This window comes from Gekko japonicus, unplaced genomic scaffold (assembly GCF_001447785.1).
Source record: "Gekko japonicus isolate JY-2015 unplaced genomic scaffold, Gekko_japonicus_V1.1 scaffold1099, whole genome shotgun sequence".
Classification (NCBI taxonomy): Eukaryota; Metazoa; Chordata; class Lepidosauria; order Squamata; family Gekkonidae; genus Gekko; species Gekko japonicus.
In genome coordinates this window covers 45,775-58,577 of record NW_015174874.1, presented here as the reverse complement: position 1 = coordinate 58,577, position 12,803 = coordinate 45,775, and the positions used below count along the sequence as shown (strand labels likewise).

At 47.5% G+C, this 12,803-nt stretch overlaps 1 protein-coding gene across 1 annotated transcript in view; it reads left to right on the top strand.

The window, feature by feature from the left end:
• LOC107121830 (discoidin, CUB and LCCL domain-containing protein 1-like) overlaps positions 1-9,441 on the top strand; it is a 68,711-nt gene extending 59,270 nt beyond the window's left edge. Inside the window, exons 14-15 of the mRNA XM_015424830.1 lie at positions 1,759-1,881; positions 8,972-9,441. Of these exons, the coding sequence (XP_015280316.1) occupies positions 1,759-1,881; positions 8,972-9,441 (593 nt within the window). The remainder of the gene's footprint in view (positions 1-1,758; positions 1,882-8,971) is intronic.
• Positions 9,442-12,803: the final 3,362 nt, after the last annotated feature.

Genomic DNA, 12,803 nt, shown 5'->3' with positions numbered 1-12,803 from the left:
CCCACACACCTGTGGGCTCAGAGCAATTTACAGTTACTCATGACATTTGGACTAACAATACTCGTGGGGGATAGGGAAGACAACATACAGTATTTTTAAATACACACACATTGTAGCTGGCCGGAGGATTAGTCTGTGAGCTGGATCAGTCATGTTCCGACGGCATGTATTCTTGTCGGCTGGCTGATGATGTCAGGGCTTCTTGATGTTGCGCCGCCACACTGCCACCACCTGGCCGACTCGCTCCACTGCAGGGATGCCGAAACAGATCTTTCATCTTTTGATCTTGCCGCGCCACAGAAGTCACACTCGGCAGCTAACACCTTCCCAAAGGGAGTGGTGTGCCCACCCCCTTACGAGTGGTCCCCAATTTATCTACTTTCCGAAGCTTTCGAATCACTGGGTAGACGATGAGCTAGGACAAGGCTTGGTTGCTCTTTCTCCTCAACCTGAGGCACTGCAGATCAGGCGAGAGAGAGAGAGTAAGATTGCCAGCAGCACACCCAGAGGACACCAAGCTGATCATGGAAAAGGGTGAGTAAAACCACCAACACCCACACTGTGGCCAGCTTGCCCTTTTCCTGGGATGAGAGCTCAGAAGCCACAGAGATGGGGGAGGGAGTTGCTGGAGAGGACAGGATCTTTGCTTTCATCCTTGGCATGAGGCCTGCCACTCAGGGAGACTCACAGCTTAATTGTCTTCCAGCCCGTGCTGGTGGCTGGTTCAAGGTAGGAATCACCAACACAGGGCCTACCAGCCTTGCTCACTTTCCTCGAACATGGGTTAGGCGCCAAAGTGGAAAGAAGTGTCCAGAAGAACCACAGGTGGCATGTCAAAGAGCCATATTTGGCTCCTGAGCCACTCAGTGAGTATCAGTGGTCTACAAAAAACAAACTCTATAACATTTCAGACTTTTTTTCCCTTAACTATTTGTTTTAGCTCTGGCACTCAGAGGCATTCTTCCTTTATTTCTACCCCCCCGGGGAAGAGGTTGTCATTCACAGTGAAGTTGTTATTGACACTGACTTGAAATCATTGGGCAGGGACTGTGGCTGAGCTGTACAGTATTTGCTTGGCATGCAAAAGGTCTCAGGTTGAATCCCTGGCATCTCCAGTTCAAACGCTTGGGTAGGAGGTGATGTGGAAGTTCTTTGCCTGACCCCCTGGAGCAGTGGTTCTCAACCTGTGGGTCGCAACCCCTTTGGGGGTCGAACGACCCTTTCACAGGGGTCGCCTAAGACCATCGGAAAACACAAATTTTCGATGGTCTTATGATAGCAACGAAAATAATTTTATGGTTGGGGCGTTCCCTCTAAACTGTGGAATCTTGTGACAAAAATTCTACTTTGTGAGGGACCGGCATTAAAGTTGTGAGCGAGCCATTTGGCTGCTGCATTAATGAGTTTGCTCTGGAGCCGTCCTTCCTGAGCCAAGACAAAAATGTGTGAGCCGGAGGCTAAAAAACTGTGAGCTGGCTCACACTGACTCAGCTTAGCGGGAACACTGGCTGGGGGGTCACCACAACATGAGGAACTGCATTAAAGGGTCGCAGCATTAGGAAGGTTGAGGACCACTGCCCTGGAGAGCCACCACAGTACTGACCTTAATGGATCAATTCGGTATAAGGCAGCTTCATGCATATTCATTCACCACAAATATTGCAAAAAATACTGAAAAACACTGGGGTTGTTTCCCCAAAGTGCAACTGCTCAAGGCTTTTAATTGATTTCTCCTGCCAACCTTTAATTCTGCCGTAGGCTACCCAACATCAGGGACTAGCCAGGTCTCTTCCAGATGCAGCCTGCAACTGTCCACTTCAGAAATGGCCCTGTTCCCTGGGGCAGGGGCCTCAGCAGACCTCAGCAGAGCTCTGTCACCAGGTAGGTCACAACTGTGGTAGGGTAGCTGAAAGCCACCCGGTGACTCATTATTGCATATATTGTTGTAGACAAATTCCAGAAGAGCAGTTCATCTGTTGCAGCCAAAAGAAAGAGTCTTGTGACACCTGGAAGGCCAACACATTTATTTAGGCAGAAGCGTTTCTAAGTAAGACCCCAAACGCATGAAGATCTGTTCAGCTGACATAGAAATTTATACCCAACAGGAAAACAGGGTTGGAGGGTTATTACGAAGAGAAGTCAGAAAATGTTGTCATCAACATTTATTACAATCAAAAGATTAGCAGTTTACCAGCACAATTTGCATACAAACATAAAATGTATCTATATGGATTAAAATTCATAGCCTTAGAGGTGTAATTGATTATACATAAAATGTTATTCAAAGGTTTGGATGATCTGCTTTCTTATGGACAAAGCCTCAGCACAGAATTTGGCCACTTTAAGAGTCGCATTAGATTGGTCTGCCCATCCATCCATTTCTGTCAGGAAATCCAAGCCAGACCATACCTGACAGATGGCTTCCCAAACATTTGCTTAAGTAGTTTACCATTAATTAGATTAGTGATTAATCTGATTGATGGTGACCTAATTAAGGGAGAGATGCCCTGAAACGCTCCGCAATCTAGTAGGCTCTCCTCTGCAGCCTGCCAGGGAGGGCCCTACCGTGCACCACATATGGCTCATCCCGTCACTCTACCCACCCGGGAAGAGCAGCTTACTGCTGCCTGCTGCATGTGCAAGGGGAGGGGAAGGAGAGAAGCACTCACTGGAGCATTGCAGGCAAGGAGGAGAAGAGCGAGAGTGAGAGGCTGTGTGTGACTTCTACTGCTGACACGAGACAGAATTCCCGGGCTTGCTCGCACCATCAATGAGACGTCACTGCTGCTACCGTGGAATTTTCAGCCTCTGACACTGAACCCTAAGTGAATGGAGATTGTGAGGAAAGGGATGTTTGCACACACACACAAGGCAGATGGTTTGTAAAAGCAAATGGGTTGTCTGCCCCAGAGCACAATCAGGTGAATGCCTCCCAGGGTCGAGTAAACCCAGAGGCAGGCAAAGAGGGGCCTGGGTGGATCTTCCCATTACTTATGCCCTTGACACCTATTCTTTCGTGACTCCTAAGAAACCAGACTGCCCTCCCCATTCATCTTTGCCATGGAGACATTTCCCATGCATAAGTGGCCTCCGTAGGGGGTCTGAGAGGAGCGCATGCAGCCCATCTGGGATGGGAGGCCAGTGTGTCTGAGGAATCCAGGCAGATATGCACCAGGAGTTCCATGTCAGCAGTGTCCTGCGATTTTTTTTGAAAATGCACATCGGAGAGTTGAGTTTTTTAAAAAAATCACTCGGGAAAGGAACTTCTTGCACACATCTCCAGTACAGCTGCGCTCTATCGACCGGGGGGGGGGGGGCTGAGGAGGGAATCAATGGTGCCAGCAGCTGGTCAGCCATGCAGTGGAACAGAACTAAAGTTTTTGACAATAAAAGGGGGAGACTAGGGTGGGGGGCTCTGAAGATACAATAGGGGGCTTAGCCCCTAAAGCCCCGCCACTGGCTACAGCCTTGTTTGATACTCTCTTTCTGGTACAGCAGATGACTTTAGTGATAGGTTACATATATGTGTTAGTAGATCAACTCTTTCAGACCCGAGATCCTTAAGAAGAAGAAGAGAAGAAGAAGAGATTGGATTTATACCCCGCCCTGATTGGATTTATACCCCGCCCTTCACTACCCAAAGGTGTCTCAGAGCGGCTTACAAACTCCTTTCCCTTCCCCTCCCCACAACAGACACCCTGTGAGGTAGGTGGGGCTGAGAGAGCTCTGACAGAAACTGCTCTTTTTCAAGAACAGCTGTGCCAGAACTATGGCTTGCCCAAGGTCATCCAGCCAGGTGCAAGTGGAGGAGTGGGGACTCAAACCCGGTTCTCCCAGATTAGAGTCCGCGCACTTAACCACGACACCAAACTGGCTTAAGAACTCTCAGGTGTATGCCATCAGGACCTGGAGACTTATCATTTTTTTAATTTCCCCAATAGATGTAGAACTTCATCTCTGGTCACCTCAGTTTGAAGCTCATACAGATCAGAGGTCCACAGCCCTTGCTCCCAGCAGCAACAGCAGAGGGTGGGGCCTGTAATCAGCCCCAGGCAAACCAACCTTGCTCAGTGAGCAAACAGACCAGGCAAAAGACTCAGACACAGGCAGAACCACCAAGCACCCAGCTCATTCTCAAACTCTGTCCTCTCTCAAAGCACCCTCAGTTAATGCTCCCCAGTAGTTTAGGAAAAGCAAAAAAACCCCAAACCCACCCACTCACCTTCCCAGCAGCTCTCTCCTGTGTTCTTTCTCCCAACCCAGCTGGCTCAGTTTTGCCTCTGAGGAGACACCACCTGAGCTCTTCTGAAGTGCCTTCTGCTCCAGTGAGGCAGAGGAAAGCCAGGATCAGCTCTTTGCTTCCCCGTGCAAACAAGCACCAGGAAAGGCACCATAGGCACCAAGCTGAGGAATCACTGGAGTAAAGAAATCAGAGCGGATGCAGACTGGTCCCAAATATTGATGGAATAGCAAGCAGGATGAATTTGACTACTGTACATAAATGTGTAATGTGGAACAATTACTTTTTTGGGGTGAACTAACCACCACCACCAAGTCCCTGTTGAGTCTAAGGCTGATAGTATCACATCTGCATAGGAATGGGAGAGGCTAAAAGGGATCTGGTACCCTGAATAAAATACAGGATTCCTAATTACACAGAGAGAGCTTGTCTCATGACCCCCCAGGGGGTCACCACCTTCAGCTGCCACCACTCTGGACTTTGGGTCCCTTGAGAAGGCCCAGAGTACCCTCCCAAGCCCATCCAAAATGCCCCTTTTTAAGCCGAGAAACTATAGGCATGATGACCAGGCAGAGAACAATTAAACAAATGACTGGGGCAAGGAAAACAAGACAAGGTGCTTTAAAATATATAACAGTGTTTAAAGGCGAAATAAACGAATCTAACATGACTACCTAGTTCACTTTAACTGGTTACTACTTCAAGGCCCCACAGCCCTCTTATATCAGACCTCCTGCCTGTACTCTGTCCCAAGTGAGGGAACTTTTTCCTCAGACCAGACTGTCCCCTCAGTTTAGGTCTGTGAGAGACAAGACCGCAGAAGAACAAAGAACTCAGTTTCATGGCCCACAAAGCTTAAGTTCCATTCCCTCACACAATCTCTGTACACTGATTGGCTACAACCGTTGCTAAGCATTGTGGGGGTTGTAAGCTGTCTGCTGTCCACTCCCACACAGGCCTCTAGGCCTTTCTCCCAAGCCTGCACAGATCATGACAGCTTGTGTACATACAACTTACATACAGACAAGCACTGTGCCAGTAGGAATGATTAATGTGGGTGGAAGTGGATGCAGCAGACATTATCATGCAGCCCCTCCCTCCATTCATTTTGTGCAATTTCCAAATGTGAATGAATGCAAAAGTTATTCAGTGGAAATAGAGAATCCTTACTTCATACAGTGACAAAAGGCACTGAGTGGAAATAGAGAACCCAGGACTATCTGTGTAGTTACAAGCCTCAGTATCTGGAGTACATCCACAGTCTCCCAAGATACAGCATGAGGAAGATAAGGGATCCAGTTCCAAAGGCCTCTCTTGAATGGCTTGTTTGTTCCTTCTTATGAAGCAGATAAAAGGCTAATTCTGAGCAACAGGGTTGGTTTGCCCATAAATTAAGCTCAGACCAATGCTGTCCATTGTCCAGAAGAAGCCCTGTCTTCTAAGAACACACCCCAGAGCAGCAAACTGGCTCCACTTATTCCATGCAGATGGGTACAAACACTTGGTCCATTGATTTTCTTTTCTGAATTCTTTCCATGATGTTGAGCAAGATGGGATGGGGGTAAGAAAAGGGACCAGGAGCCATTAGCAAGCACCTGCATCTTGGAGCAGCTGGTGGTTGTGCCATTCAGACCATGAGCAAGAATCAGGAAGCTGGGGGGCTTTGGGGGAATATCCAGTTGGCAGTCCCACAGAACCCCCAACCGAGTCCTGATTCACGAGCAAAAATTCCAGTTCGAATGTGTCAAATTGCTGAGTGTACGTCCAGAGAGATAGTGTGGTGTAGTAGTGGGAAGACCTGACACTGAGACACAGCTCACTGGACAAGTCTATCTCAGCCTAACCGCTGAGACAGCTGAGCCTCAAGGGGGAGGCATTCCCAAGTGAAGTGCCACCACTGAAAAAGTGGCATAGCTGGTCACCACACCTCTCCAGGCAGGAGGGCACAGAGAGCAGGGCTTGGGAGGAGGATTTTAACTGGCAGCCTGGCATCTGAAGAAGTGAGCAGTGACTCACAAAAGCTCATACCCTGCCACAAATTTTGTTAGTCTTCGAGGTGCTCCTGGACTCTTGGTAAGCAGTGGGGTACCGCAGGGATCAGTACTTGGTCCACTGCTTTTTAACTTGTTCATTAATGATTTGGAGTTGGGAGTAAGCAGTGAAGTGGCTAAATTTGCAGATGATACAAAGTTGTTCAGGGTGGTGAAAACCAGTGAGGATTGTGAGGCACTCCAAAGGGATCTGTCAAGGATGGGCAAGTGGGCGTCAACATGGCAAATGGGGTTCAATGTGGCCAAGTGCAAGGTGATGCACATTGGAGCAAAAAATCCTAACTATAAATACACATTGATGGGGTCTGAACTGGCAGAGACTGATCAAGAGAGAGATCTTGGAGTTGTAGTAGATAACTCACTGAAAATGTCGAGACAGTGTGTGACTGCAATAAAAAAGGCCAATGCTATGCTGGGGATTATTAGGAAGAGTATTGAAAACAGATCAGCCAGTATCATAATGCCCCTATATAAATCAATGGTGCGACCTCATTTGGAATACTGTGTGCAGTTCTGGTCACCACACCTTAAAAAGGATATTATAGCTTTGGAAAAAGTGCAGAAAAGGGTAACTCAAATGATAAAAGGGTTGGAATACTTTCCCTATGAGGAAAGGTTAAAGTGCTTAGGGCTCTTTAGCTTGGAGAAACGACGACTGAGGGGAGACATGATTGAGGTTCATAAGATTATGCATGGGATAGAGCAGGTAGAGAAAGAGGTACTTTTCTCCCTTTCTCACAATACAAGAACTCGTGGGCACTCAATGAAATTGCTGAGTGGTCGGGTTAGAACGGATAAAAGGAAGTACTTCTTCACCCAAAGAGTGAGTAACACATGGAATTCACTGCCACAGGAAGTGGTGGCGGCTACAAGCATGGACGGCTTCAAAAGGGAATTAGATAAGCATATGGAGCAGAGGTCCATCAGTGGCTATTAGCCACAAGGTATAGATAGGGGCTCTGGGGCAAGTGATGCTCTGTCTTCTTGGTGCTGGGGGGGGTCAACAGTGGGAGGGCTTCTAATGTCCTGGCCCCACTGGTGGACCTCCTGATGGCACCTGGTATTTCTGTCCACTGTGTGACACAGAGTGTTGGACTGGATGGGCCTTTGGCCTGATCCAACATTGGTGTCTCTTATGTTCTTATGTTCTCTTTTCTGCCGCTACAGGCAGTCTAACACCAGCTACCCATCTTGATCCGTCACCCTGGTCTGTATAATGGACACAAAGTGCTACCACGGTATATGACGGGTGTTTGCAGTGTCATGGCTAAAAAGTTTTGGCAGGATCAGGATTAGCATAAATAAGTTCTAGCACAGAGGTAAGAGAGTTAGGTCCAGGCACACTATGCTTATATATATATGAATGAGAGACAAGTTTCTCCTCCTTTTCAGGCCCACTTTCTCTGGCAATGGTACAACTGAAGTTTCCCTTCACCTACAAATAGAGTGCCAGCCAGAACACCAATAGGGATTTCTGAGGCCTGGCAAACATAATGTTCTGGCTTGGTGGGTACCCAGCACAAACTTGAAGTGTACTCAGAACATAATCCTCTACCATGCTAAGACAGGGAATCTGGAAGGGGGCTGGCATCCTACACGGTTGGAGAGCACCCCAAGGCAGTGGAAAAACCTGCCCCCTTCTTTTCCCTTCTGAGTACACAGATTCTGGAGTCATCCTTGGCCTCTTTGGCCACACCCCTTTGGCCAGGCCACCCTGACCCCAGTAAACTGACTCCCTCTGTACCCATTTGTTGCCAGGGATACCACCTGTTAAATTTTTATCAGTTGTACAGCCGTTAAAATAATAGAAAGCTCAATCTGAGAAAAAGGGCCATGTTAGTAAGCCACAGCCAAGGGGTCCATTCAGGAATGCTAATTCAGGAATGCTAATCACCTGGAAGCGCTAAAGACCCAGGTTCCAACAAGAATGGTCATTTAGAACCTTGTCATCCATCCTTTCCCAGGTTTGAGACATGATTGAAATCACATGAATGTAACAAAGTTCACTGCAGTGATCATCACAAGCTTATACAACCTTAAAAAAATGTTATTTATTTATACCTGTTGTTTTCCCCCATGGAAGAACACTCAAAGTGGCTTACACCATCATTTGCTCCTCCTCCATTTTATCCACACAGCAACACTGTGAGGTAGGTTAGGCTGAGAGAGAGAGAGTAACAGTAACAAGGTCTCCCATCAAGCTTCCATGGAAGAGTTGAGATTCAAACCTGGGTCTCTCAGAGCCTAGATTGCTACTGTAACCACTATACAACACTGCCTCTGAATTCATCAAGGAAGACAGGCCTATCAATTGCTGCTAGATTGGGCAGTTTAATGCAATTGGCATCACCAGAGACAGTATACCCCTGAACACCAGTATGCTGTAGTGGTTAGATTGTTGAATGATAATCTGGGTTTAAATCCCCACCCTGCCATGAAGCTTGTTTTGGCCAGTCACCCATCTCCCAGCTCTACCTCACAGGGTTGCTGTGAGGATAAAAGATGGAAGGGAAAACCACACACACAATCCTAAATTCCTTGGAGGAAGGGCAGCATACAAACGTACAAGATAGATCAGGGGTTTTATCAGAACCAACACAGCTACCTCTACAACCTTGTCTGTGTGTCTCACAGGCAGATTTTCGTCTTTTCTCAGGGAGTTCCTTTTTCCCCTTTGCAGAATATGCTGAGCCAGATGTGGTCCAAGTCAGCCCCACCAGCCAGACGGTCCCATCCACATTCAAGCCTGACCCAGATGAGGGCTACACGCTCCCCCTGGTGGTGAATCACTATGACATGCCAGGGAAACACCATGAGAATTTGCCCCCAGAGCCGGAATATGCCACGCCATTTGTAGAGCAGCCCACTGAGCCAGAGGGGGCTGCTCTCCGGAGGAACATCTGCATCATCAAAGTCATTCCTTCCTCCCAAAGCCAGCTAGGGTCCTTGGGCTCACCAGGGTACCCCGAGCCCCAGACACAATACGACTCCCCTGCTCGGCGGGCTGCTGAGAAGCCAGACACCGCAGGAGGTGTGGCCAGCATGCTGGAGGGTGGGGCCACAACCACCCACAAGGAACTACAAGGCAATCGGACTCGGGGCTCAAAAGATGAGTTCCCTGCTGCGCAGCCACCTACCTCGCTCCAATGATCCACCATCTGGCTCACAGACTCTCCCCCCCCCTGCACATGTCTATCACAAGCCCTTGTGAACCACACAGAAAGAGGATTCATGCCCACGCTGCTTAGAAAGTGATGGACTGTGCCAAGGAGTACCACTTGTGGCTAGAAGGTCCCCCGACCAAGGGCTGTATCTCTCGCCAGCAAAGGGAAATAAGTCAAGAGTTTCCTGGCACCTGCGCTCAGCTTCTGAGAAGTCTTTGTCTTGAACCCTTGATGGATTTGGTTGGGATTTCTCATCCACACCCTTTAATTTAACAAATACCTCCAAGTGGAGCTACAGAATACAATCCTAAACAGCTCTACTCAGAAACAGAACCGCATTATTCAGTAGGGCTTACTCCCAGGAAAATGTTCTTAGGATTGTACTCTATGTCCCATTGAACTCAGTGAGAATTACTTCAGAGTAAATATTTAGGATTGTACTGGAAGTAACTCCAGAGATGGTATGGGGGGAGGGAAATCACACACACACACACATAAATATAACTTTTATCTTCTAACTTTGCTAATGATTTTTTGTGAATAACAAACATCACACACACACTCTACATAAAAATGTGCTTCCAATATGTGTGTGTGGGGGGGGGGGGGGGGACCAAGCCTGATCCAGTGGCATCCACTAATGCCCACATTCCTTTATTAAAAAACTTGAAGGCATTTTGCAAACCAAGTTATAAACTTTTTTCTCCACTACCTGTTGTTGCCAAGATTCCTTTTTTCAGCATTCATGGTTCATTTTGCTTTCAGATTCAACAGTGAATCTTTGTCATTTCTCCATATCAAAAAAGGCACCCACTTTGACATTTGTTTCCATGTGAGGAACAGCCCGTGAGCTAGGGTTTCAGACTACAAGGGAAGAGAGCTGGGTTCAAATCCCACCCTTCTCTCAGGCCTTCCCCCCCCCCCCAGGGTTGTTCTGCAGTAGGACAAACCCCACAGATACCACGTGTCTAGGAGGAAGAGCAAGAATTCTGAGCAGCCCGCGGGAATCACAACAAGGTTTTGGAATGAATAAATCTTTCCACGTTGATTACCAAGGCAGGGAGGGATCAGGGATTGGAATAGCCATGTTTTACCTCAGTAAATACCGCATACCAAAGTGGATAGCAGACTGATTTCCACAAGTTTCTGAAAATAATGACTTTTATTAGGGAATATTTAAAGATTTAAACAAACAGGACGCAACTCACCTCTGGGTCCGGGGGGGGGGGTGGGGAGCTTTCACAGAATCTGAAACTTATATTCAGAAACACGGCATCTGCAAAAGCAAAGAGGAGGAAAGTCCCAGTACAAAGATCACAGAAGTGTTGCTGCATCAGTCTACTGCAGCTAAGAGAAAGACTTAGACAGTGGTGGCGAACCTATGGCACGGGTGCCAGAGGTGGCACTCAGAGCCCTCTCTGTGGGCACGCATGCCATCGCCCCAGCCAGGCGCAGACCATCATTAAAGTGTCGAATTCTCTGCCAAATAATTTTAAGTAAATGACAGCATTTGGGATTGCTTTCCATACTTTGTTTGGATCATCTTAAGTTAATGTATGAGTTGTTTTTTCTAAAGTAGAACCTCAGTATTCAGGTTAAATTGCCGTGTTGGCACTTTGCGATAAATAAGTGGGTTTGGGGTCGCAGTTTGGGCACTCGGTCTCTAAAAGGTTCGCCATCACTGGACTAAGACTTATGGTGCAGTCCTCATCAGACTTACACCTTTTGATGGGTGGATTTAGAATGCTATAGCTTCAGAAGATTGTTCTGTTGTTCAGACAGACACTTTCACGAGCCAGAGCTCATTTTGTCAGATGTAGGAAAATAGACAGAAGTGTAAATACAGAAGAACACAGAGAGGGAGTGTTGGACTAGGATCTGGGAGACCCAGGTTTGAATCTGCACTGTGCTAGGGACACTCACTGGCTGACCTTGAGCTCTCTCATCTCAGGGGTCATTTGGGGGGGGGACGCGGGGGGACACCATCCCCCCGGGTGAGGTGCGGGAGGGCGGGGCCTGGAGCTCCCTGCTGGTGCCCGCTGGAGGTCGCCGCCGGCTGTGGGGAGGACACACCTCCGGTGATGTCAGGGGGTGTGGCATATGCTAATGAGTTGTGCTAATGAGTCCCCCTAGCTCTTTTTCTACGAAATGACCCCTACCTCACAAGGTTGTTGAGTGGATAAAAAAGAGAGGAGACTGATGTAAGCTACTCTGGTCCCCACTGGGGACAGAAGTGGCCTATAAATGAAGTCAAATAAATACATAAACATTCTTTCAGGAAAAGGCCAGTACAGCAGGCTATAGGTGTGTTTCAGTACATTGCAGAGCACAGATCCAGGCAAAAATGAAACCAATCCCAATGGATGTGATTCACACTGGTGATGAAGTGGCAGAGAAATTACCATAAAGATGGATAATTGTTTGCCAGTGAGGAACCCAAACTGGTCCTGACGGAGCCCAAACATGACAGAATCAAATCTGAATACATTTCCACAGGGTAGCCATGTGACAGTGTGATCTCATGCAGACGTTTAGGCTCCCACTGGAGAAAACAGTGTAACTACCTAAAATGAACAAAGCTCTTGTCCAGTGGTGCACTTAAGGCCAACAACCTGCAAGCACATGACTTCAGATACTTTAACATGGAAGTTACCAGTCCAGAGACAGAAGATTGCACATAATAAAAGAAAAGTTTGTAAAGTGTTCTGCCAAGCTTGATTTAAAAGGTTTGGAAAAGTCAGTTAGGACAAGCTCAACGTTTTACAAGGTCAAAATTAATATAAACGGATTCAGGTGGGTAACTATATTGGTTTGAAGCAGCAGAACAAAGTTCCAGTGCAATAAGAGCTTTAAAAACAAAGCTGTATTGGCAGACGTACATACGCACTCCTTTAAAATAACAGGAGTGGAAAGACAGAGATTCAAATTCTTCTTTAAACGTGCAAAAAACGGGGAGCCAGAACAACCGATTACCAGCTACCCCAGAATAAAAAATTATGCTTCCGAAATCTCTTGATAGCGATTCCGCACAGAGAGAGAGAAAGCCGCAGCCACCCTCCTTCTATGTGCCACTCACAGCAGAAGCCCTTTTTACCTGCTCCGCCTCCCGGAGGGTCCACCAGGCTATCTGAGCGATTCCAACAGGTTATGGTGACTCACCCATCGCGCGCCGGACAAAACACAAATAGCCCCTTGGACTTTATAGCCCCGTTTCTTTGCAAAAAATCAATTCTACAGGATGATAAGAAACGCGGACCCCCTCGCCAGGCAATATGCAAATTTTCGCAATGCGTTCTGGGTAATGGTCTCCGTCCTCCACAAAAGAAAGCTGGGAGAGACGAAGTCGGA